The 26,890-nt window shown below is 52.7% G+C and overlaps 1 protein-coding gene across 2 annotated transcripts in view; it reads right to left on the minus strand.

Moving 5' to 3' along the window:
* Positions 1–26,890, minus strand: part of SLCO3A1 (solute carrier organic anion transporter family member 3A1) — a 255,342-nt gene that overhangs the window by 52,424 nt on the left and 176,028 nt on the right. For both annotated transcript variants that reach the window (XM_019726695.3, XM_019726694.3), the window contains exons 3-4: positions 13,222–13,320; positions 4,535–4,798 (exon numbers count right to left, since the gene is read on the minus strand). In XM_019726695.3, the coding sequence (XP_019582254.1) occupies positions 4,535–4,798; positions 13,222–13,320 (363 nt within the window). The remainder of the gene's footprint in view (positions 1–4,534; positions 4,799–13,221; positions 13,321–26,890) is intronic.

Below are 26,890 nucleotides of genomic sequence, written 5' to 3' on the forward strand. Positions count from 1 at the left end.
TGCTGAAATAGATTGAGAAGAGGAGCTGAGGCTGATGCGTGGACATAACCCCCCAGCACGTCCTCCATCAACACTGGTGAAAACACCACGAAGCCACTGGCCGGTCTGGTCCCTGGGAACCTAACGACTCCCGTAACAGACACGCCAGCATCTGAACCACCGCCTGGCATAGGATTCCTAGTGTTTGCGAGGACAGATGGTTTCCTTGGCCGTAGAACCAAGAAAGAAGATTTCAACGGGAAATCCCACACGAGGAGAAAGCAGAGTTCTGAAAACATATCGCAAGATAAAAACGCAGCGGTTCAGCCTGAGAATAAGAACTCCCAGATCGCCAGTGCTGAAAGGCACAGGCCCCTAATTAAGGGAAATGCAGCAGAAACCAACTGCTGGCTGGCTGAGGGTGGACAGCGATGCAGAAGCCAGCGGCGTGAGTGGGGTCCCCAGCCAGGCCAACCACATGGGGGCAGAGCAGTGAGGGTGGGTGTGCGTCCGGCCAAGGCCCACAACACCTGCCAGGACGATGGGCACGTAAAGACACGCAGCCCAGTCATGAGAACAAGTCACCTGAGCAGCTGGGCCGGTGACCCTCTGACTCAGCGGCCAGGTGCCCGGAGCAGACCCTCGCCACACGTGGGTCACCTATGGGCCAGCCCTGGCACTCCAAACAGGTGGCGCTCCTGCTAAGCCTGTGTCCCTGGGTGGGTCAAACACAGGCCAAAACCCTGAAAGGGAGTTGGGGGTGAGGACAGCTCTAAGGAAAGCAACAGACTGTGCTGGGGTGGCCGTGTGTGTCCAGCGAGCCTTGGATCCCTCCATTTATCAAAGATGTGCTGAGACCTCCGTACAAGGGCCAAACAGGTACAGACCCTGCCCTTGTGGAGCTTATGGATTAACTGGATAGTCACCCACAGGAAGGTAACAAACATCACGACTGTGACACGGTGAGCAACATGCCTTGGAGGGGACGCTCAGGAGGGCAGGAAAACGTCCTTGGGGAACAATGTGTGAGCCGATGCCTGGAGATGGGATCAGAATTCCACTGCAGGGAACGGGCCGTGCAAAGTCCTGGGAGGAAGAGAGCCCGGGGGATAGAGGACTGAGAGGAGGCCGGCAAAGGGAGGTGGCGTGGAGGGAACAGGGCATGGTGGCAGTGGGGAGAGAAGAGGCTGGAGGGACAGAGTGTCACAGGGCTGGGCCACCATGGGACGGGCTCTGCCTCGATCACTTTACCCAGGAGGTGGCGATGGGATCCTGCGCGTCCTGAAACCACCATCGTGTGGATAACAGACCACAGGGGTCAGGGCAGACTGGTGCATGATACCAAGAGTAGGCTGGAGAGAGATGCAGGCGATAAGATGGGCAGAACCTGGTGATGGTGGCATTTTGGGCGGTGGAAGGGGGGTCGGGTGGAGAAGGTATCAGCCCAGGCAGATTTCATCTCCCCTAAAAGCACAGGCCCTCAGCATTTCCTCCTTCGGAAAAGGAGCAGGTGGCAGAAAGTCGCCGAGGGGAAGGGCTTTCCTTCCATCAGCCTCAGGCTGATTCCCTTTTTCCTCTTCAGTCAGTTCATTAACAGTTGAGTGAATCCTTGTAGAAAACAGTGGGACGAGCTCAGAGTCCGGGGACGTGGGTGCAGGCCCAGCTGTCCCGATGGGTGGCACGGAGGTTAGTAACACACACCTCATCAGCCGGATTGGGGAGCCTAGTGCTTTGGAGTCATAAACCACCCTCTACACGTGGAGGCTGGGCTTTAAGTCTGAGCCTGAAGCCCCACCCGCTGCCCCACCGGCTTGGCTATCCGCTGCCCCCAACACCCCCAAGTGCAGCTACATTTTCTGGGACAGGAAGAGGCCACTTGGCTGTCAGCAGGAAGCACAGAGACAGGTGTGCTCAGCTTCTGATGGCTCTGCTCTCTCAATGATCAAAGGCAGGGCTCTGCCTTCAGATTTTCAACTGGCTGGCGTGGTTACACTCATCCAGCTTGAAAGCCCATCAGAGGGTCAGGACGCGCCCACAATGCTCGCAGTGGGTCGGTCCTTCCCTGCCTTCTAGGACGCAGCCCTGACAAGAAGACCCATTGTTTTAGGGCCCATTTGTGCTAGTAGCTGGCAGCCGGAGTTCTAGTACACTCTGCCAGGAGTGGGGGAGACCACCTCGGTCCCAGCAGGGAGAGGGACAGAGGGGGTGCTCTTGGGGCAATGCCAGCCCTCCTCAGGGGACTCTATGTGGATGGCATGGCAGGGATGCAGATTGATGGCTGAAGAGGAAACCTGTTTGTGAGTTCAAATGAAACAGATGAGAAACCGCAACATATAGATTTTTAGAGCAATGTTAATTCCTCTGCTCTGTGCCACGCTGCCCAGCTTATCGGCACCCACGGACGGGTAGCTGACATGCTGCAGGGACACCAGCGGGCTTTCGCGGCTGCAAAGTGGATGAGGTGTCTGGGAACAGCAGGGAGCATTGCAGGGTGTGCTTGGTGGAAATGTCCATGTGGCAAGAACCCTGTCTCCCGTGGAAAAATGATACAAGCTGCCTCAGTCACTGCTGTGCCTCTAGAGAGGTCAGTAAGGTATCAGCAAATACTGACTGAATGAAACAAAGGAGTTCACAGGCAACTGAATCATAACCCAAGAATCCTGAGGCTGTGACATCTCTCACCTACACCTCGGACCCAAGAGGTGGGCTCTTCTCTGCCTGCCCCTGCATTTCCGTGCTGCTCACTGCTGGGCTGGTCTGTCCCTACACTGGATGGAGAGCTCTTTGATGCCAAGATTGCGTCTTTTTCATCTTTGTATGCCCTGAGATGAAAGACGAGAGACTACGGGTGCAGCTCTTGTAATCAGAGCCACAAAGACAGGTCCATCCAGTGGGATGAGGAGAGACCTAGAAAGACGGTACCCGACCCAGGGCCACAGTGACCCCTCACAAGGCCCGCTCTCATGCCGGCCCCACTTACTCCTGGGCATCTGCTTACTGGGCCGCAGGGCAGCTGGCAGCGCTGTTAGGGGAGCAGCAGGCATTCCCCCTCTGGCCACCAGGGGGCTCCCGAAGTGGGCCTGATTTGGGGGGGGCCTCTTTTACTAAGCACATCTTCCTGGGGGTCCAAGCAAAAACAACCGAAGAGGACACAATGTGCCAAAGTCTTTGGAACGCAGGAAGACGAACTGTAGTATCTACGGAGACTTTCAAATGGCAGCTTTGGTAGACGCCATCATGGAACATGGGGTCAGACACAACGTGAGGTTATTACCTCCGTCCCTTCTGGGAATTAGCACAAGTTCCTTCTTTTCCTCAGGGACTAACGGGTACCAGTAACAGCCGTCTGCGGGCAGTGCTTTAGTTCTCATGGCAGCACTGTCACTTGGACACTCGGGGAAAAGAAGTGGGAGACGTGAAGGATCGCAGAGCCGCGGACGGGGTCTGAGCGCGAGGCAGCCTGAGGTCCTGTCCACGCTCCTCCAGCGTCCCCACGGAAGGGACGCCTCGTGACACAGGAGCTCAGGAAAGAGACCTTCACCAGATTTCCAGTCGGGCCGCTGCTAAAGGCCAGCTCATCTGTGTACCCTGTCCTACAAAGCGGTGACCGTCCCTGTCTCCCACCGCAGCTGCCTGGGAAGCAGTGCCCCAGCCTCGCTCCTGCTCACTTCTAAAACGCAGCAGGGTCTTCAGGGGACCTGAATTCAGGGGTCCTGTGAACTCAGGAGTACTGTGCACACCTCACAGTGTGAGAGAGTGGGGTGTGTGTGTGTGTGTGGTTACAGACACAAAGGAGCTTCTGATGCTACGCTGTCATGTTCCTCGCCTCTAAGAGACCAAATGTGCCAGACGTGGAAGTGCGTGTGTGTGTGCGCGTGTGTGTGCGCGTGTGTGTGTGCGTGTGTGTGTGTGCGTCTCATTCTCATTCTGCATCACTGTACTTCACCATTTTGTCAGAAAAGATGAATTTTTTTTTTCCTTTAAAAAATGACTGTGAGCACTTTGCGGCATTCTAAAGTGTGACTTTGTTATTAAGACTGAGCTAATATTTCTTTCCAGAGGAACACATCTCTCATCTTTCATGGAGGGGATGAAAGGACAGAGTAAATCTAAAGAAACGCATGTTGGAAGTGGCTTTTTAAGAATGCCTGTATCAGGCAAAGGACGTTAACTTCAAAAGTCCTTTACTGCTTCAATGGGCTTATAAGTGGCCTGAAAGAGTTCCAGAGCGTTCCATGAAATGTCTAGCATCCTCCTTCCCTCTTTCACGTTCTCGCTTCTGCAAACATTTATATTTCTTATACATCAGGTGCTATGCTAGCCACGGGGGCCTCTGCTAGGGGCATTAGTCTGCTGCCCCTTCATTAAACTTTTATTTAAGCAAATGAGGTCACCGGCTTCTCAGAAATAAGTCACACGCGGGCCTGGAGAAGCAAGTCATGCAAAACAAGTAGACTCTGCCTCAAGTCCCCAGCACCCAGGCCTAGTGCTACCCTTCCCCCACCGCCGTCCGTCACCCCATTACTCTGGCTACACACAGACGCGGCGCCTTTACCTCTCAGCTGCTGGAAGCAGGAGGCACTGCTGTCTGGCTCCAGGGGGTGCCGCAGGACCCCGTTGCTGGGCTTGGGTCTCTCGTACTCTCTTTCGGGGAGCATGGCCTGCTCGCTCTCCATGGCGGGGTCTGAGTGCGGGGGCAGAGACTGTGGGAACCCGAACATCAAGAGGGAAGAGAAGAAGAGTAAGGCACCGCAGAGCAGAAAGCCGCCCCACCAGGCTCCAATCCAGCGGGGGTCGTCCGGAGTGATGTCCAGGTTACCTGTAATGAGAAAGCAGCAGAGTCAGCGGGAGGGATGCAGAGGGGCCGCGTTTGGCTGAGGTGTTTCGGTCAGCAGCACAGATGGGCCGGCAGCCTCGCAAAGGGCCTGGGGTGGGGGCCACGGAACGCCAGGCAAAGCAGCCTGTCACTCCCCATGGGTGCCTCTGTTTCTCCCAAAGCTGAAGACTTGACTGCCTTCCCGCCTTAATTTTCTTGTCTGTTCTGTGCTTGTAGCAGTCTCAACAAAAACAGTGAGGAGCCAGACACCCTCTGAATTTAGTCCGGAACTGACTGGCTTGGCAGAACTGCCAAGGTGTGCTAACAATAACACAAGGAAACAGAAACATGGATTGTTGAAGGGTACATTTTCACTATTATGTAGACTCACCCGTAACCCCCAAAAAGCAGCTAATCTGGGATCCCATTCAATACCCCAGGCCCTGTATTAAATCGCATTCACAGATCCTAAGGGGCAGCGCCGAGCAGAAGAGCCAGGGTGCCTGAAATCCTGCTCACGCGTCGCCGTGCGACCTCAGGTCAGTGATGTGAACGCTCTATGCCTCAGCTGACTTCTCTCTACAGCACTGATGATGCTGACAATCCTTCTCGAGTTTTGGGGAGACCAAATGAGCCACTCCAGACATACGTGCTCAGAAGAGTGCCTGGCATGAATTTAAGCGCGTCGTCGACGTCAGCATAATATTTACAGCGAGGGTTCTGCTTCCACGCTGCGAGTGGATAGGCAGTGGCCTGTGGTTTGGGGCCAGTCCTCCACTGGAAAGCTTTGCAACCCACTTATAAGCTTAAAAGTAGTCCGCACGCAGTGTGGCGGTCTCGTACTGTTATTTCTTTGATGTGTGAGCTGAAGTCATGAAGACATAAACTACAGCTTACCCCTTGGTAGATGTTTGCCCCTCTCTCTACAATGGCCTCATAGCAGTGCTCCCAGATGAGCTGCTGAGAAATGTCTCTCTGACAATAATCGCTATCCCTGGGGCCTGGAAGGAAATTCTTGGAGACCTGGGCCCCAGCCTATGAGCTAACAACTAACAGGGCTGCAGGCATGGACCAGATGGATGGACAGAAACATGACCACAGACACCAGATGACCACCACTTGGAAAAAGCTCTCCCTGAAAACTCTTTAGCTCCCACTGACGACAATGCCAGCTGTCATGTATTGAAGGCTTCCTCTGCGTCGGGCCTTTTGCAGAGTGCATTCTTAAATGTTCCCGTCAATCTTTCCCACAACCCTACGAGGTAGATTCTTGTATTACCCATTTTATACCGATGGAGAAATCGAGGCTCACAAATGAAGGACCTTGCCCAAGTTCACAAAGATGGAACATAGGCATTCACATGCCAGAAGCTAGGCCCTTGACCACTCTGGGACACCGGCGATCCCTCTCGGTTGTCTGGACTTTGTTTTCAGCTCCCCGAGGGCCTTAGGTAGATGGTTAATTCCTGTGCTTTGTGTAATAAACCAACTCTTTTGGGAGGTGGCCGTTTGGGATATTGGTGGTCTCCGCTGGGGACCTGGACATCAACCCAGGAGCAATACCCAGGGCACTACAATGGACCAGATGCTTTTGCGAAGCTGCACGCTGGAGAGGAGGGCGTGTAAGCTTTGGCGGGTTCGGTGTGGAATCCCAGCTCTGCCACTTACTAGCATGTGACACTGGGCAAGTTCCCCGCCCTCTCTGAGCCTTAGCTCCATCATTTGCAACATAAAGATGACGTCCACCTAGAGTGCTTGCAAGGATAAGGGAATGAGCAAGACCCACCCGGTACACAGTAGGCGCTCTTATTATTTCCACTTTTAGGCACACATTTATATGAATGGGAATTTTAAGATACAGATATCTGAAAAAGGGGATGGCATGGAAAAACACAAGGTGATCTCGAAAGCATCTTTATGCAAATAAGAAAAGGAGGTAAGATTGCCTGGGGTCGCTGAGCAGGAATGTTTTCACCGTTCATTCACAGCTTTCTTCACCCACTGCGGAGCGATGAATGGTGAGAAGCAGCTCTGCTGTCTGCGGGCACCAGGAAAGAGGAACTGAATGCTGGCAGATGTGAGCCCGTAGAGAGAGAAATCCTGGCAGTTGTTTGCGGGAATAAAATTAGTAGCACGTGGAGGGGCCTATTTTAGTGAGGAAGTTAGTGACTCTCTTCCTGTGTGAGAAAACATCCTAAGGAGAGAGGCTGCCACGGGGTGGTGGCTGTTTATGTGAGTGTGTCCACTCACTCCCTGTAGGTACTTGCGTGTGGGTGGAAAGCTGACACTTGCTCCGTTTGTAAGACAGGGTGTGCCTGCCACTTGGGCAAGGGGAGGGGAAGGGTCTGCAGGCAGGCGTGTGGAGGGCAGGATTTGGGAGATCTTAGAACAACCACAGTTGATTATTGTGGGTGATTTCCCCCCCTCCATTTGAAATACCCAGCGTCCTGTGGCAGGGAGAGGAATAACACGCCGAGAAGAAACCAGGGGGCTTTGGTGCATGTTGCTCTCAGGACAGGGTCGGCTTCGTGAGCAGAGTTTCAGTCTTATATTGGTTCTAGGAACACAACTGATGCTTGAACCCAGTTTGAGAGACATCTTGTGTCAGGCACTTCCTTTCTCTACCCATCCCCACAGCGAATGGTCATTTTTTTTTGTGAGGCGTTTGGCTAGTTATGGTGAGAATCTCCCTGCTCGTGCTCAGCTCTCATCAGGATGGAAGAAGAGCTGTCCGTGTTGGCTGGCAAAGAACGGTGTGGTGGACGTTACTGATGTCTGCCATTGGGTCTCCTCTTCTGAGAACAAAGAGGACCACACCTCCCCCACTGTGAAGTTTGGTGCGTCCATGTGCCACAGTGCTTCCAAGGGACTAGCAGGGGACACGGGTCACGTCGCTTGTGTGGAGGTAGATACTTAGGAGCTGATGCATCACTGGCCACGCTCTTGCCCTGCCTGACCATGGAAACATGTGAATTTCTCCTAAGATGGTACCCAGGAGGCTGCAATGAGCAAAATGTCCCCGCTGATCTGCACTGGGCATATGGCACGTGCGAGAAATAAACCTTTAGTTTTCCAAGTCACTGAGTTGTTAGGGGTGTTTGTTACCGAAGCAGAACCGAGCCTGCCCTGACTTTTACAAAAGGCTTAGGGAATAAAAATCCATGTTCTTTAAGAATAGTGGTCCTAGGCAGGGTTGGGATAACAAAAGTATTGTTTTAGGTACAGTTTGGGGGTAAGGAGTGAAAACCTCTTGTCTTCTCTGGTTCTAGTTAGTGTCTTGATGTTAAAAAAAAAAATAAAAAGCAAAAGACTGCAGTCCCAGCCTTCTGGCGAGGGCTTCTGTCAGTTGGATGCCCAGAATAAACTGAAAAGCACCAATCTGTCTCATTCACTTAGATGCATCAACCTGCCAATGGAACGAGAACCATGGATGAAGAAAGATGCTGAGAAGAACAGGGTGGGGACGGTATCCCAGGCCTGGCATCTCCAGGGCACTGTGAGAGGGTGGGCAGAGCTCCCTCCAGCCACTTGTCCACCCTTCGGTCATTCCAGGCGCTGAGGAAAGACGCTGGCACGGGAGCAGGGGAGCAAGGAGAGCGCCACACTGAGTCACCACGATGGAAATGTCTGCCTGCCATGAGGCTAGCCCGGTGTGGTCCTGTTTTCACACAGGTATCTTGGCTCAGATCCATTTTTCTAACCCTTCCATGTCTTGGAGCATGGCTTGGAATCCGACATTCAGAGTGTCTTTGTGGTTTTGCTGGGTAGGCTGATTAAGCTTCTGGCGGCCGTTTGCTCTCTCTGTCGAAGGTCATGTAAACATATGGAGCTGAGATTTCCTCCCATTTCCGAGGCCCATTATTACCATTATGGGTTTGAAAGAAAAATCACTGGAACTAGGGTTGAACCAGCTTGAAACCAACCAACCAACCAACCCACTAACCCACCCAGGAGGGTACCTGAGTCTGAGAGGACAGACCAGAGCCAATGGGGGACGTTAACTTCTTACTCTCGGGCCACAGTGATGTGTGAGCGGTATTATAGCTCTCTGGGCAGTCTTCTTTTTCTTTTTTCCTTTCAGTCCATTTACCTACTTGCCTAACCTATTTTGTGAAACTTTTGCTAGGGGACCCAAGTGTTCCAAGAGTCTCATTACAGACCTAATTAGAAAGCGGGGACAGGAAGGGGCTGAGGGTGGAGTGCGGTGTGGATCCCTCAGAATCCCAGCCACTGGGCTGGGTCTGATAAGCAGGATGCCGGCGACAGCTGCCAGTCCTGGCGCGGCAGAGTCGGGGCTCTCGGCTTGCGGACCTTATTCATGGAGCAAAGAGACAGACAGGCTGTATTCCAGCTGCAAACACCACACAGCGACAGCGCTACGGGGCTGGCTGGTACACGCCTTCCGACGCGTCTGTATGGAAGTGCTGGTGAGTGAGGGGAGGTCCCGTCAGCGAGGCCTTTGCCCAAGGAAAGGTGGCCTTCTGGCTTCATCCCCGGAGACGATTCAGGGACGCCAGCTGCTCAGTTTGGGGCCAGACAGGTCTGGGGGTGGAGTCCTACGAGCCGTGGACATGAGTCCGCCTCCTGGGTTCCTCAGCACACGTGGCTTTACTGTGTGCCGACCACACGCCAGGCCTGTGCTAAGTGGGCCGCACAGAGCCCTGAGGAGAAATGTCCCCGGGGCACACGCTCGTAAGGCGTGCAGTCGGGATTCAAATGGAGGTCTGATTCCAGTGCCGGAACTCAGAGCTCATCACCACCTGGGGACACCTCACCTGTCAAGGGGAGAAGAGTTCCAGTGGGAACTCTTATCTGAAGGCCAAACGCAGTAACCCCTGGGTACAGCTTTGCTGAGCGCGGACAAGCGCACGAGCTTAAGGCTGGTCACTTCAACGCTTTGGGGGGCTCTGCGAGCACGTCCTCCTTTGTTCTAGGCCCTGTTCTCGACTGGTCTCAGTTTTACAAAGCTATTCTAAGAAAGAAATTCTGGAGGCACCATTGTTCTTTCCCTGGCTGCCAGAGGCGGCATCCGTAAGAAGAGAGGGCAAAGGGAGCCACGCCGGGACCACACACACACGAAAAGCAGCAACAGCAGAGTCCCTGTGTGTAAATGCCGCCAGTGGAGCCCTCCCGGGGAGCTGCCCCTGGGGTCTCTCCATCCCATAGCCGGCCGTTCCTCCAACCCCGTTCCCCAGCACCCCACTTCACCTACTCGATGTCGCCTGGCCTTCCTCACTGGTCTCTCCCTTCCAACCCCACCGAATGCTTTGCTTATGTCTTGTTTGCATGTGTTTTGTACGTGTGTTCTCGGGAAGGCACACCCTCTCCTCCATCTGCCCCATGACGGCGCCTCCATGGACCTGCCTGGCCCCCTCCCCACAGTTCCAGGCCGCTGCTCTCCCGGTCCCCCTCCTGGCTCTCAGCTGGGCTTCTAGAAGCATGTGGCCCTCTGCGTGCGTGGCCCCTATATGCTTAAGGACACGCTCCCCTGGGATGGACGGTCCTTAAGAGAGGCTCTGTCTTAGCAGGTGAGGAAAAGATAGGGGCGAGTCATCCCTAAAAAACTGAGAACACCCTCCTCAAAATACAGCCCGCTCACAACAAGTTTCAGCCACAAGGTTAGAAACTGCTGGCAACTCCCGATTCTGCGGCCGGCTCCCTAACAGAGTAAGTTAGATTCTCCTGCCCTCTACTGGCGAAGAGCAGCACCGGCCCCGCCGGCGCCTCCGGAAAGGAGACAAAGACGGACTCACAAGGCATCCTTCCGCGTCTTAGAGACACAGCAGGTCAGACCCGCCGTCAACTGGTTTGCGGGGGAGGGGAGGCTGCCTTCAGCCAGATGCCCGGACGCATGGAAACGCACCCATCTGCCTTACTCACGGCGAGTCGGCCAGTCTCAAACTGCTAATGAGCCGAGACCCTGAGGAAATGGCTTCACACGGGGCCTTGCGGGCGGAGGAAAGCTGTTGGCTAGAAGGGGGTGGGGCAGCACTCCGGGCTGAGGGAACAACCTGAGCAAAGGCGCGGCACCCTGAGGGGACCTCCAGCTACCCACCTACTGCTGGGGCATTCCAGGCTCGGAGAAAAGATGCTGTTTCATTCCGAGGAGGCAGCTTAGTGCAGGGGACTCTTGAAGTGGAAATACCCGCACGCTTTCTCGGGAGGCCTGGGCTTATATAGATATGTCCCTTAGACTGGGGACATCCCTGTCCTTCTCTGGGCCTCAGTTTCCACATTTGCAAAATGAAAGAGTTGGAAGAGAACGATGTCTGCGGTTCTTTTTGGTTCAAAGATTCTGATCATCCACAGGCCTTGAGTCAAAGTAACCACGGCTGGTATGCGGAGGGCAAATGTGCAGCCTCGCCATGCGGCTTTTCCGTCCAGGTGACACTGGGATGCGGCCCCTTCTGAACCCCCTTCTGCTATTCCTGCCTTGTGCTGCCTTGGTGAAGTGGCAGAAGCTGGTTTTTGTCCACAAAAGCAAGATGGCAGCTGAGTCACCTCTTGTGCTGTTTCTCTAACCCTCATCCTGCTTGGAATAGGACTGACAGGGCCAACCCACAAAACAGCAGCAGCGTTCAATCACCTCCCAGACAGACCCAGCACTTTAAAAGAATAAATAAATAAGGCTGCGTTTGACTCTTTTTTTTCCCCTCCACTTGGAAATTTGTAACATCATTAGCTACAAGTAAATATATCAGCGAGATTAATGGAGTGAATCACAAAGTGACTTGATTGGATTTAAAGCCGCATTATTTCTTTGGGGTGAATTAGTAAATTTAGCACTGTCAAGAGATGATAGATTGAGAACGCAGGGGCTGGGAGTCCTTATTGATCCCGATGATAGATTGGCATTAAGGAGAAGCTGGAATGGCTTCCTGCACGCTGTTTTCAGAGAGAAAGGAAACATGCCTTCTCTACCCACTTCATTAACTGCACAGGAACATAGCGTCCTCTTCCGGGCACACGGTTGAGTTGTGACCACCTATGGTAGATAGTGTCTAAGATCGTCTTCAACAACCCCAACCCCTTGGTCATCACGTCCTTGGGTACTGATCCTGTCTGTTGAGTCTAGACCAGAACAAGTGGCTTGCTTCTAACACACAGGATGCAGCAGAAGCAATGAGCTGTCACTTGTGAGACTGGGTTATAAAAGGACTGTGGCTTCTCTCGCAAGTGCTCTCTCTCGCCCACTCTTGGGTTGTTCACTCCAGGGGAGCCCTGGTGAGGTGGCCCTGTAGAGAGGCCCCAGGGAGGGAGCCTGAAAGTGGATCTTCCTCCAGGTGAGCTTTGGGCTGACTACAGACCAGGTTGCGTCTTGATTGTAGCCTCATGCCAGACCCTGAGCCAGAACCACCCAGCTAAGCTGCTTCTGGATTCCAGACTCACAAAAACAAGCCGCGAGATAATAACTGTTGTCCTAAGTCACTAAATGTGGGGTCATTTGTTACACAGCAATAGAAAACTGATACACCACTGACTTGCTCTGGCCACTAAAATGTGAGCAGAAACAATGTGTGTCATTTCTGAGGAGCGGTTTTGAGAACCAGTGTGCAACCTGCCACAGGCTGGTTTCCTGCTGTGGCAACTGCAGACTGGGGTCAGACGACACCTCTGTGATCCCCGGTCCTGGAGTGAGTGACGAGCCAAGTCTCACTGTCCCCAGCACCACCAACCTGCACTGGACATGCAGTGTGACCGAGAAATATACTTTGGTTGTATAAAATCACTCAGATTTGGGGATTATTTGTTATCACGCATGCCCTCGCCCAGCCTGATTAGCACACTGTTCAACCAAAGTGTGCTACGGAATTGTGGGTGGGTGGGAGGGGCAGGTCTGGAGCAATGTGAGAAACACACCTGCTCTTCCTGCCAAGAACACAAGAAGAGTTGATTGAAATGGTTTTGAGATGTGGTGTGTTTCCAAAGGCCACCACACAGGAAAGATTTCCAAATATTCTGTCTCCTTGACCCATTCGTACACCTGCACTTCCAGAACACATGCTCCAACTTTTAGTTTAGAAAGTAGGGTCCTCATATAGGTCGATGGACCAACACTCAGTGAGCATGTGTATCCGGCAGGCACTTCCACACCCATCCTCATTCAATTCTTACCATAGCCCTGCAAGGCAGAGATAATTATCATTACGCTTCATTTACAGGAGAGGAAAACACAGAGTTGAGGAGTCAAATCAAGGATGGGGGGTCAGTCAGCCTCCAGTAGACCCTGGCAGAATGCAGAGTTGAGGGTCTAGGCCCTCTGAATCCACACCTCACGATCCTCCCTCCTAACCTCAGGTGGGACAGCAGCTACAGAGGGGGACGCTGCCGCTTAGAGGGAGGGCTGCGAACCCACAGGCTGACAGCTCCTTACAAGGGAGGAAACGCTTGTGGACGGCGGCTAGAAATTGAGAGGTATTCCTTACTTGTATCAATGAAGACAGCATCCACGTAGATTTTGGTACACAAAGAGCCCAGGATAAATCCACAGGCTGGTCCGAATACCAGCATCGTGAACAGGATTCCTGAAAAAAGAACATGAAACAAAGATTAGATGACAAAAACAGAGGCCATTCAAAGGTCAAGGAAATTATGTTACATCAATCGGACGAATAGTCTGATCCTACAAATGACATAAAGGGAATTAGTTTAAAAACCCGAGAAGGGGAAAGCTTGCATTTCTAATTCTTTAGAAACTCTACTGAAACATTTTGTATTACGCAGGAATTCTATAATATTTTGGTAGGTTGCTTTAAAATATTTGTGGGCACCAAGTACACTTATTTTTACAGGACTCAATCCACATCATATCAAACATTAAAATACAGACATGTCTATCATTAAACATTTTTTTCTGCCATAAACATTTTGTGAAGGAATTTTTATAATTTTGTTTTTACACTTATTTGGCGTTATGCAATTCATTTAATTTACGGTTGGCTAAGATTTCTCAGCACTCACTGTGCAAACTCAGGAATTTTGTAAAGTGAGAAAAACTGAAGCCACAAATTATTTTCAAATGTAATGAAATGTTTATCAGCATTAAATTTAGCAAGTAACAAAGCTGACATAATGGTATGCTTGAGAACATTTAATTAGGTATTTATTCATTTCAATTTTGCATTTCCCCCCCGCATTTTGGGGTTGCTATGTGCTGTGATTATAATAGTAGTTTCAGGACTCCAGCTCTTTTTTTCCACAGCACTTGCAAAGATGGAACTAGGCACAGGCGTGAGTAGCTGGTGGACAGAGTACCTAGAATTGGATCGTTTTGGAAAAGTATTGAGCTCAAATTAAAATGCACAGTTTCCAACTAAATTTCACTACGCTAGACACTTCCCAAGCACTGACTGTTCTCCAGCTCCTGGGGGTAAAAACAAGAGTGAGTGAGTGGCCTTTCCCTGAAGATGCTGGCCGTCTATGGGGAACATCCACACATGTGTCCAGGTAAGCGAAGCAGCCAGCGTGAAGGGTGGATGCTAACAGGTCCACAGGGCACATGAAGAGCAAGGGAGGAGATGATTGCGACCCTAGGGCATCTGGGCTCCGCCGGAGGGGAATTCTGGTCTGTTCGCAAGGTGGACGAACTCAGCCTGAATTCTCCCCGTGGTGTCCCCATGAAAACACTCAGACATTCATCCATCCAATCAACATTTATTGAGATCCTTCTGCGTGCCAAGCAGTCTTCTCAGGAAGGGGGATTCAGCACGGAACCAAACAGTCAAAAACCCTGGCTTCCTGGTTGACTGACTTGGGGGGCAAGGATGAGGGGTATCTGGAACTCATGTACACGGGGGGTAGGAGTGTAAATCGGACAGCCGCTGGCAAACCTTGGGCAGTGTCTGAAAAACGGAAGATGACCCAATGACCCACAACTCTAACTCCAACGTAATACTCTGCAGAAAGTCCAACCGGTATTGGGAGATACATGCAAAAATGCTCATGTGTCAACACTGTGAGATCCCCACATGCAAACAACAATGCCCATCCTTTGGAGAATAGAGAAACCAGGCGTGACACCGCCATACCACGGGATTACTATAAAGCAAAGATATCAAAGCACCAACAAGATGGACGTATTTTAAAGGACGTAATTCCAAGCAAAAGAACACAGACAGGCAAGAATACATACTGGCGTGACCTCACTTATCCAGAATTCAAAACAGTAAAACTAAACTATTTAGTGATACACCAGTAGGTAGTCAAACTGTAAGGAAAATCATAGAGCCAGAAGAGTTTGGAAAATCCAAATGGAGACTTTTATTTGGAATCTACTGGCTCAGGACAAATTAGTTAACTGTAGTATTATTAGTGATACATGATAACTAATGAAAGTACTAAGAAACATTTTGTGTGTGTTTGTGGAATGTGATACACACACATCATTAGTGTGTCACACTGAATGAATGAAAGTGTATTAAATCGTATAGAAATGCATAGTACCAGGATGGTGGTTACTGCTGTGGGGGAGAGAGCGAGGAAGTTACCATCTAGAAGAAGGCAGGGCGGGGTGAAAGTGGGGTTCTTAGGTGCTGGTTCTGCATTTGGTTTGTTTGTAAGTCATACGGATGTTTGTTTCACAACAATCTGTCAGTCTGTGACATACTTTCTGCACAGAACATGACTTACGTTTCTCACGTACATGGGCCTGTGTCACATAAGTCTGTATGTACAAACGGCTACTGGCCCCTTACTGCGTGCTCACTGAATGCGGGCAGGGAGCGGGCTATGGGATTTACATGTTGTCTCATGATTCCTCCTGACAGGCCATGAGGTGGTGCTGTCTTCCCAGTTTTATCCAAGAAGGAACTGAGGACCACAGAGATTAAGCCACTTGCCCCATGGCGTGTGGCTTCCAGGTGGCAGCCAGACCTGGTGCCCCTCTGCAGCACTGGGTCCCGTTAGCCCAAGTTAAAGGGCAAACCCCCAACCCCGAACCCCTGCTATTCACAGGCAACCGCACGCACCAGCCTCACGGTGAAGAAGCCCTTCAGGTGGGTGATGGATGGCACCCCAGAAACCAAAGCACGCAGCAGGGAGCCCCTCCCACCTGCCGGAAGGTAGGGCCGGGGTGAATCCAGCACCGCCATTTACCAGCTGGCATGCCTGGGCAAGTCCATCCCATCTACACTGGCTCCACCTCTGAAAAGTGGAGATGCTAAGAAGACATATTTTAGGGTGCTGCACGGAGGAATAAAAGACAGCAGAGGTAAGGACCCGTGTGACCCCAGCACAGACGAAGCCCCTCACAAATGTTCATTTCTGCTGATGCTCCATGGCTTGGCGGGGTGACAGAAGAACCCGGGGAAGGGAAGAAGCTGTGGGTACCCCCTTTTCCTCCTCTCAGGGCGCCCAGGCTTCTGCAGCCAGGCCCCTGGAGGCCTGCTCTGCATTGCTCCCTAATAGACAAGAAGAAGAGCCCATCAGTGGGCTGGCCAGGGCAGCACGCACTGCATCGTGTGAAGGACAGAATGCCAGCATGCGACGTGAGGCCTGGAGTCCATGCCAACAGCCCACCAGGGCCGGGACACAGGCGTGAAGGCCGCTGCTACCTGCACGCACAAACTTCATGCAAAGCCAAACCGGTGTCCAGAAACCCAGGCATCTCTACCAGCGGCCCTACTCACTTTGAAATGAGACCAGTCTGCTAGTATTTCTGAGGGTTGCTGGGGGGGAAGGACACCTGCCTCAATATGGCACAAATGCTCCCTAGGCCTCAGTTTGCTTCTCTGTATAGTGGGCAGGGCAAGAGCCCCCACCAAAAAGGCTTCAGAAAAGTTCCTGAAACACAGACTTTCTCCCAAAAAAACAAAAACAAGCAAACAAACAAAAAAAAAAACACCAAAAAACCATTAGCTGTTAGTTACTCTTCTCGCTGGGATTTCCAACAGCAGATTTTCTTTTCTGCTTCATTTGATTACTTTGGCAAGAGATGCTTAGTTTAGAGAATGAGGAAAAGACAGAATCACATAAAGAAATATCATAGTTTTCATATTTCCTTTTGGGCTTTGTTGCACTTGCACGTTATTTCTTCCAATGTGCTTTTGCATTGATGGGACCAGATAGCTTAATTTAAAAATAAGACCTCTTTTTAAAACAAAATCATTTGAAAAGAAACACATGCTCATGGAAGAACGATCTGAGAATAAACCAAAGATGGAGAGGCATCGTAACCGAGAACACAGACCCCAGAGGCGGCCAGCACCTGTGACCTTGCTGTGTGACCTTGGAGAAGTTACTTTACCTTCAATGGGCCTCAGGTTCCACCTGAAAGTGGAGATAATAATAGGACCTACCTCGCAAGGTTGTTTCGAGGTTTCAGCAATGAATGCACACGAAGTGCTTTCCACAGTGCCTGGCATACAGTAAGCGCTCAAGATTTTAGCAATTATTATGATGATTATAAGGGAGATGGCACAAAACAGCCTCTCTCACCGCCCAGAGGAAAACACTGGTATTCATTTAGATATTCCCTTCCAGTGTATCTCTATATGTGATGTTCATATGTTTTTTTAGAATAATTTTATAATAAATACCCAACACATCTCTCCTCATAGAAAGCCTGGAAATAAAGGATAAGATTTTCTAAAGAATCTATTTTGGAGCGAACAGAACGATGTACTGCGGTAAAATTTAAGGTGCTGATGGAAGAGAATTTCAAGAACCGGGCACTTCTCAGCCGCCCTCCAGAGAGTGGTGAAGGCGGAAGCTAATATACTCTGGACCCCGCACTGCCCAGCACCTGAAGCCCAGCTCTGGATCCCTTCCTGCCCTCGGGAGGGATGGCCACCGAGGCCACTGTGAGCTCATGTGACAGCCCTGCCTTCTTAGCAGTGACTAAGGCAGCTCTGAGCAGGGCAGATAAATGGTGGCACTGAGGGTTCTGTGCGTGACACAGTGAAAGACCACCTCAGGGGGAGTCTGCAGTTTTCTCTGCAAGGCTCCTGAGATGTGCCCGGTACAACTTCGAGAAAATGAGACGACATTCTCTCCGGGACTGTCTCACTGGGCTGGTATATGTGGGTGAGTGCTTCGGCCTCTTTTCAAAGGGAAGTGGTCTAATGCATCCTTTGTTTTTGTCTGATTATAAAAGGGATGCATTCAGAAAGTGGGGCAACCTACTATTCTCCCACCATCCTGAGGCAATAGCTTTCTTCAAGGCTTTATCCCATCTGAATTACTGGAGGTTAAACAAAAATTCTCATGACCCCATGATAAGGTTCATGTCACCATACTCTGTTTGTAGATGAAAATAATGGAAGCTCAGAGAGGTTGGTCAACTGCCTCAAGGCCACACAGCTTGTATACGACAGAGGTGCATTTGAACTCAGGCCTCCAGGACCACCTAGGTTCTAAGAGGAAAAACAGATGGGACATCACACAGCGGTGAAGCCTCTGGAATCAGCCAGCTCAGCTTGGCTGCTGGCTACATGTCTTAATTTCTGGATGACTCATTTCCCAACGCTGAGTCTGGGAATGAGAACACTTATGAGAATTAGATGCAATGCATGCAATTACATGCAATTCTGGTGCCCAGAACGTAGTCGATGTTTTCTAGATGTCTCTATGTCTCAGGGATGATGAGTCCAAGAAGGGCAGCCTGCGTGGCTGGTGTCCCCTGGGTATGTGTCTCTGTTTCTTTAGCTGGACTCAGAGTCATTTTAACCCTGCATGGTCCCCTCGAGTGGGTAGGACGCAGAGGCTGCTCAGGTTGGCTGTGCCTCTTCCCCACTAGAGGGCAGCCTCAGCCTAGAAACGACAGAGTCCGGGCTTCTGCCACCTCACGTCCTCCACTTCCTACGCAACTGCCCGTGAAACCCGGGGTCAGCGCACTGCTTTTATCACTCCCACTTGCCTTCTGTGCCCTCAGTTTATTCCATCTTGAAATGCGCAGGCTGAAATGTCTGCCCTAAGAAGGAGCGAGCTGCACCACACGTGCATGAATAAAACATGATCCATAAACAGCAGGAAGCCTGCCAAACATGGGGTGCATATGTATCCCGTGCCCACTGCCACAGCCTGGCAGCATGACGTCCCTGACCCTGCTTATCTCTCAGGGGGAGGCAGAGAGAAGGGAGGACGAGGAGGCAACCATTCTCTGAACACAGCTTACGTACAGACTCGGCACACAATCGGTGTGACAGAATCATCCCACCACAAACTTTATAAAGGAAACGAAACAGTACTGTCACTAAGGCCACATGGTGTGTGCAACAGTTTCCAAGCCCCCTCCCACGTATCAGAACGGTCCCCTCTTAAGTCAGCTATATTCCTGGGTCTCAACGCTGGCTGCACATTGGAATTACCTGGGAACTTAAAAAAAACTATTAACGCCTAGGTCCTGCCCCCCGAGATCTGATGTAGATGGTCTGGGGTGCAGCCTGGTTACCAGGAGTTTTTTCAAGCTCTCCAGGAGACTTTCTGTGGATTCAGGTGAGAACCACAGGGCACTGCTCCTGCTGACCTTGACCAAGGAACCGGGTGGTACCCAAAATGCATCTGGGCACATGGGAAAAGGGGAGGACAGGAACTGAATGCTAGCTGACGTCAGCCCTGAAAGGTGGAGCGGCAGCCAGACAGAGCGTGGCCAGACTGAGGTCACTCCCTGAGCGTGTGGCACAACGGGCCTTCTCTCGTGCAGCCAGCCAAAGTGGCCCCGTGTGCCACCACAACTGTGCGCTTGACTGCAGAACTCTGCCTGGCGTGCCTGGCACGCCCCCGGTGCTGTCTGGCTTCTAGGTTTTACTTGCACTGGTACTCACCCCGTTTTTCCCTCTTCTCCAGGCCCTGAGCAGTGCACCACAGGGCTGCCCTCCATTCAAAGCCTGCCTTAAATGCCACCTCCTCCACAGGGCCTTCCTGGATTTTCTCTCTTCATCCTCCCCCCCCCCCCCTTCTGCCACAGCACCTAGCCTGAGAATTCTGAGAATTCTTCCGCAGTCCTGCTTACAATCTGCCTGGATGTAAAAGTAAAGTTCCATGTATTAGGCATGCCATAATAATGGCAGGCTCAGGAAAGGCAGAGAACTTAAAAAATATATATATCCTGTTTTCCACAGGGGCGATGGAGCCCTTTGCATGGAGGAGAGCCCCAGTGTTTGTTAAACTGAGTACTACCCAGGCCTGGGAGGTGGGAAGCCTACCGTTACGGAGAACAGCGCATCTAATGAAGGTCCTCTTACAAGGCTAGGCGTCTTGGGGACGCTTGGGAAGGACATGCAGTTGTTTCATAGTCTTGGTTTCTCAGCCCAGCTCACAGAACCTTCTCTTCCTCCCCCCAGCCCAGCAGGGCCCTACCAGGGTGAGGGCACACGTCCTTGTGGCTGGCCGGCCAGTGGGCATCAGATGTGCTGCCCACAGGGGAGAACCCACTGTCAGCAGGGGCCAGGCTTTGGTGGCTCCCTGCCCAGGGCCCCTGTGGGAATGATGTCTCAGGGCTGGAGTTACCATCAAATTCTCCTGTAGCTTTCTTTGTACGTGGCAGGTACCAAGGAGCAGAGCTGGGCTGGCTGAGTCTCTTTACAGTAAGTGAGAACACCCCCCCCTCCCCATTAAAGCCCCTAGAAAACCCTGGCCCATGAGTGATGGCACTGCACTGGCTGATGAAATGAGAAAATGCCGTGGCAAGGTGAGCGCTCTGAAACCACAAGCCACACGGGCAGGAAACCCACCCAAATAAACGACAGGCTGCACCTTCCTGAAGGGCCCACATCCTGTTTGCCTGCTGAGTAGGGGCTTCCTAGAAGCTCTCTCTCTGCAGATTCTGAGATAACAGGGTGGTGAGTTTTCCTGTGGCTTCCATGTCCCCAGCCTCCAGCAGGGGACACTGGAGAGATGGCCTGGCCTGAAGCCTCCTCTTGGGCCCACAGCCACAGGAGGAGGCCACGCCGACGGCACCCAGCCTGTCTCAGCCTGGGGAGCACCAGCTGAATTGTGTGCCCCCAAATCCATCTGTTGAAGCACTAATGCCCCAGGACCTCAGAGTGTGACCGTATTTGGAGGTAGGACCTTTAAAGAGGCGATTAAGTTAAAAGGAGGCTGTTAGGCTGGGCCCTAATCCAGTAGGACTGGTGTCCTTGCACGAGGAGGAGGAGACACAGGAGGGTGTGTGCACACAGGAAGGCCGTGTGAGGACACAGGGAGCCCGTGTGAGGACACAGGGAGCAGGCGGCCGTCTGCAAGCCGAGGCGAGAGGCCTCAGGAGGAACCAGCCCTGCCGACACCCTGGTCTCACACTCCCAGCCGCCAGAGCGGGGAGGAAATAAAGGCCTGTGTTTAAGCCCCCTCCACCCCCAGTTTGTGGCACTTCGCGATGGCAGTCTGAGCAAACTAACACAGCTCGCAAGACCGGTGTGAGAATCGCGCGTACATGAGAGCACTTGCAAACTACAGAGTGCCACCCAAGGCCGTGGGACATTAGCTGCACAGGGGAGTCAATGAACATTGATGACACTGTCCCAGCACTCCCAGACGTCAGGAAGGAATGGACGCAGCACACTGCGTGGCCGGTAGCCCTGGCGGGTAGAAAACAAGCTGTGTGTGTAAGGAAGAGCCTTGTGTTACTTATTACGGCTGAACCTCTCCCCGTGCCCAGCAGCGGGCAACGCTGAGGTACGTTTGCTCAGTGTTGCACACAAGACCAGTGGTTTTCGCACGGAGGTGAGCTTGAGTTGCTAGAAGACCTGTAGAAAATCAGACGAGGGGAGCAGCTCATTCACAGCCAGGGGCTGGAGTCGGGTTTTGAATCAGGGCTATGAGTCGTGACGATGACGTGGGGACAGGGCACTGACACCGAGCCCGCCGAGGGCTGGGTACCAGCACGTCCCATGCACCACAACCCTATCTGTGGGTACACTCGCATTTTACACATCAGGAAACTGAGGCACAGAAAGATGCTGTAACTTGCCCAATGATACACTTACAGCAAGTGGGAAGAATGAAGACCAAGGATTTCAGAAAAGCGAGGAAGGAGAGCGAAGGGCAGTCTGGGAGATGGGAGAGGTGGGCGGGCCTGGCCGCGAGGCAGGCGATACGGGGAGGCCCTTGCCAACCAGCAAAGGCCTGTGGCGCTGTCACAGAGGACTCGGGTCAGGCTGGCTGCCTGTCACGGGAGCAATGGCAGCTCCCGGCATAGGCGTGTTTGGCTGACGCTGTGTCAGGAAGATAAACCTGGACGCAGCCGTGGGGGCAACGGAGGGAAGGAGCAGGGAGGCCAGTGGGGAATTCAGAGGGTGGCCCCACAACTGGATAGGAGCTCAGGTTCTCTGGGCCCCCAATCCTGCACTTCCTTCCACCCACCACGTGGCAGGAGGAAACAGCAGAAGAAAGGCTGAAGGCCACAGACATCCTTCTAATAAGTTCTAATGGAACCAGTGTCTGCAGGGTGCTGGAGGCTCCTCTCTGAGCCTTAGCCCGACTGCCACTAGGGAGCCAAGTGGCCTGAAGGAGACAGAACTGTCCCAAGTACTTATACACACACCCATGGGGGACTCTGCCCTCACTCAGCAGGGCGTCCTCTGGGCCTTAGTTTACCCATCCTCAAGTCAACAAGCCTGCATTCCCCCATAGGTGGGAACGGGAGACGGATGCTCAGGCATTTCCACTCAGCTGTCACCAGAGGGCGCCAGACACCTTCTCATGCCAGGGACGGCGGCTGCAGGAGCAGGCGGGGGGGTTTGCAGGTCACAGTGGGACTTGCCCAGCAGCTCCTTGGAAGTGGCTTCCTTGCCTGTCGGAGGACACGGTGGCACATGACCTGACAGATCTGTGGCCATTAGTGAAGGCTGTCATGCTGTGTCTGGCAAGAAAACAACGCTTTCCCAAACGCATGTGAAGGGGAAGGGAGACCTTCCAGATGGTAGCGGATTACGGACCGCGACCTCCCCAACTGGGACGGGCTGTGCTTGACTAATTGTCCTACGTCTTGTGAAATCATGCTCCTGCCCGGCTTGAAACTGTCAGGGGTGCCCTACTTTATAACACGCGGTCCAAACTTTGGCCTGGCAACGTCATGGGTAGGGGCAGGGCCGAGATGCCAGGCTACACAACCACAGCAGGTGCTGGGTGGACTGGCTCTGAGAACAGAATGGGGACACAGATGGGCAGGGCCTGGCCAAGTCTCCCGCTGAGTGGGCACTGCAAGGGCAGGGGCGGGCCAGGCTCTGAGGTGCACACAGCAGCAGCAAGCAATGTTCAGGGAGGCCACTGCCAGCCGGCCTCATCTGCACAGAGTGTCACAGTCAGGCATGGGGGCAGGGAGGGTCGGCCAGTGGGAGGCCCCGGGCACGGCCCGTCAGCCAATCAGGGGTGCCTCAACAGGAGACCCTCCGTGGTCAAATGAGCAGAAGCCCAGCTGTCATTCAGAGGGAACAAGATGGGGACAGGGGCTGGCATTCTGGGATAAATAAATCCCACCATCAAAACTGCCCTGCATACAGGAGAACCGACAGCAATGACACCCTGAAACTTGCCTCAGAACATGGCCTACGGCTGTGAAAACCTCTCCCATCTAAAGGCAGGGCTGGCGTGCCGAGGTCCCCAATGGGACAAGACAAGCAGACTGCGGAGGTGACAGCCAGTGGGACCCAATGGCCACATCCTCCTATTTCCAACCTTGTCCCCAGTGGGGCCCCTGTACCAAGGGGTTTTGAAAAACCAAGGAAAATGGTCAAGGTGTGAGCAAAATGCAGATTTCACCCTGCTTTGTCACTAAAGGGGGCAACGTCTGCTTGCTGGCATGACAGTCTGGTGATTGGAACCTGGCAAAACGCGAGGATGGGTTATTGAACGCTGGGTTTCCATGCTGTAAGAAGGAGCCGTTGCCGTCAGAAGTCGACAGGACTCAGCAGCATGCCACTGGCCTTCCCTGACAGGGTCCAGAGGCTGACGTGGGGGGTGGGGTGAGTCCGAAACCAACCAGACCTCGAGAAAAGCACAGACTGGACAAAAGCAACCGTTTGCTATCCGAGGGAGGGAAAGAGCACTGGTGCCGGGGCCCAGGGCTGGCCGAGCCTCCTCCGGCCAGCAGAGCAGGTGCATGGAGTCTTGTAGAGAGGGAGGGAGGCCCTCTGTCCCATTCTCTGCACAGGCGATGGGGCAGTGACACACTGTGCCCACTTGACAGGGAAGAGCAACATACGGAAAGCAGATTAAAGACTCAAGACAAGTCAAACAGGCGGAATCCACGATTCAAATGATCAGTGTGGGGTAAAGGCAGCATTCGCATCCAGGAAACTGTAGGCTGGGCCAGGGAAGGTGTGGTGTGCCGGCTGTTGGAGGCCAGAAGTGTCAGCACGAGTCCCCATGTGTGAAGCGCTTGTCCCAAATGCTGATGCCACCTCCATGGCATGGACAGAGTCTGGGGTACAAGGGAACAGCCCCCTTATTCTCACATGGTCAGTCCAGAATACGACATTTAGAGACGGCCACACTGGATTTTCTCCTAGAAGGGACACCTGGGGGATGGAAGAATCCAGAAGCCATGCCAACAAATGACTAAAGGACTGAAAACAAAGTTCGAGCGGGTGGTATGATTGAAACACTGCCACAGAGGAATAAGAGCTTAACCACTGTGTGTCTTTCCAAAGAAGCCAGCGTGTATAACAAAGCACGTCACCAGGAATTGCTGGGCCCAGGTGGACTGGCTCTCTTGGTAGGTAGTGAGCTCCTCACCACTGGAGGTATTCAAGTGGAGGCCGAGTGACCTGGTGTCAGGGGTGAAGGGAAGGGTTTTCCTGCTGGGTGGTAGGAGGACAGATAAGATGGTTCCCAATTCTAAGATTCTAGGGTTTTCATCTGGGCCCTCTTCCTGGAATGTCTCAAGCTTCTCCACCGTCCCAGGCACACAGAGGATGGGGACCCTTCTCGCCGACTGCTCCATAAGCACCAGTGTGAAAGCCCTTCCCAAAGGGCAGGAGTGATTAAACTCAACCCAGAAACCAGGACGTGGGGGGTACCCTCCAGACGCCATGTCAGCTCTGGCTACCCCCGATGCTTTGCTCGCTGCACTAAAGATTCTGAGCCTGAATCAGTACTGGCTCCTTGAGCAGCACCTCAGTCCCAGAAGATGGCTTTTTTGGAAAATTATCTATGTAGACACCGAATTTCCGTAGACAAATTTGAGAGGTGGGATCCCAACTCGCAGATTGGAGAACGGGGCAGAGAAGCTGCTGAGGGATGTCCATTTTCAAAAAGGAAATAGGGCAGGTGGACGGATGGACAGCGGCACTGGGACAGCACCACGCCCACCTGGGGGGTTGCTGGGTGTGGCCCTCAAGGTCGGCCCGCGAACAGGACTGGAGAAAGTATCCCTACAACTGGACCAAACACTGTGAGCCCCCAGTTCCTGGAAAATCACTTCTGGTTCTGGCTGCGTAACGCAATTTGGGCTTAACCGAAGGGACTGGCGGGAACTCTTCCTAACAGAGGCACTGGGCAGGCAGCAATTTGTGCCTCTTATTATTATTATTATTTTAAAATTTGACAAAGCGACTGACTGCCTCAGTTCCGACACGTGACCGGCTACAGCTCAGGAGAGGGGCAGTGATGCCCCTCTGGGGACATCTGATCATGTCTGCAGACATTTTTCCTTGTCATAACCGGGTGGGGGGAGCTACTGACATCCAGTGGTAAGAGCCAGGGATGCTGCGAACAGCCTGGGACGCACTGGACAGATCCCACGACAAAGAGTGACCCAGCCTGAAATGCCACCGGTGCCGAGGCTGAGAAAGCCTGCGCGGAAACCACCGACCTGCCGTCCGTACGCCTCCGAGCCTTGCCACGTTCACATTCAACGCGTGCAGCAGGCAGGGCTGGGTGCGGGTGGGCCGAGCACGCGGGTTTCTGTCTGGGGGACTCTGGCATCTGGTCTTAGAACTGAGCAAGCTTGAGGATTATCCTTGTTTCTGCCAGAGAAGATGAAAAGCAAAACAAAAACCCATGCCCTGCCATTCTAGAAGTTCTTGATTATCTTTGAAAACCAGAATAAGCATTCGTGTCCACTGGCTCCTGACCAACCCCGCTGAGAAGTCAGCTGCGTCCCCATGACACTGTCACCTGGCTCCGTGGGGGTGGGGTGAAGAGAGAGGAAACGAGTGACGTGAGGACGGCTAATCTCACTGAGAACACACACTGCAGTGTAGACCCGAGTAGCTCACTCTTCACAGATGATGAAACCAAGAAGTCACGTGGTCTTGTCTACACCCAGCCCATTTCCTCGCCTTGGATTTGACTCGAAAATCTCCCAACTCTCCACTCAAGCTCAGGTTTGCAAACTGGGCTCCTGGGGCTGCCGGGCTGCGGGGGGGCGGGGGGGGCTCCGTCCTTCTCCATCTGCCCTGTGGACTCCGGTGTAAGGTTTGTAGTCCCAGAAAGATCTGTCCCCATCTGGGAACGTGTGGATGTGACCTTATTTGGAAAAAGCAGCTTTGCGGGTGTCATTAAGTTAGGGATCTGGAGATGTGATCAGCCTGGATTCCCCCAGGGGGCCCATAAATCCAAGTGTCCTTATAACGTACACAGAGAGGAGAGAGACAGAGGGAGAGGAGAAGGCCATGTGAAGCCCAAGTGACACAGTCACAAACCAAGGAATGCTGGAGCCCCCCAAAGCTGGGGGACAAGGGAGGATCGTCCCCGCAGCCCCCTGAGGGAGCACGGCCCCACCCACACCTTAGTGCCACACTGCTGGCCTCCAGGACCAGGAGCAAGTATCTGTTGTTTTAAGCCCCAGGAAGTTAACACAGTTTTCTGTAAAGAAAGGGTCCCACAGCCAAACGCCTGACAATCACTACTGCCCCTGGGACACGTCCCCTGGCTCTTCTATGAAATCCAGAGCAGGAACTCAGAAAACAGCTGTTGAATAAAGGTGGCCAACAACCGGTTGAGCCCAACCTCCTTCTAAAGACATTCGATTCAGAATCCGGGCGGGGGGGTTAGCATGAAGGGAGCTCTGCTCACTGGGCTCAGAATTTCTCAAGTGTTTTCGAACTAACCTCCGTTTTGCACCATCCAGTATCTTCTGAAGCCTATTGGTGAGAAGGCACTGACTCCCATTAGGAAAGAGGAAAGACGTGCTAGCACCTCCGCTGCTACCCAGGA

The sequence above is a fragment of the Rhinolophus sinicus genome, chromosome 13, assembly GCF_057876585.1.
Source record: "Rhinolophus sinicus isolate RSI-liver-muscle chromosome 13, RSI-T2T, whole genome shotgun sequence".
Classification (NCBI taxonomy): Eukaryota; Metazoa; Chordata; class Mammalia; order Chiroptera; family Rhinolophidae; genus Rhinolophus; species Rhinolophus sinicus.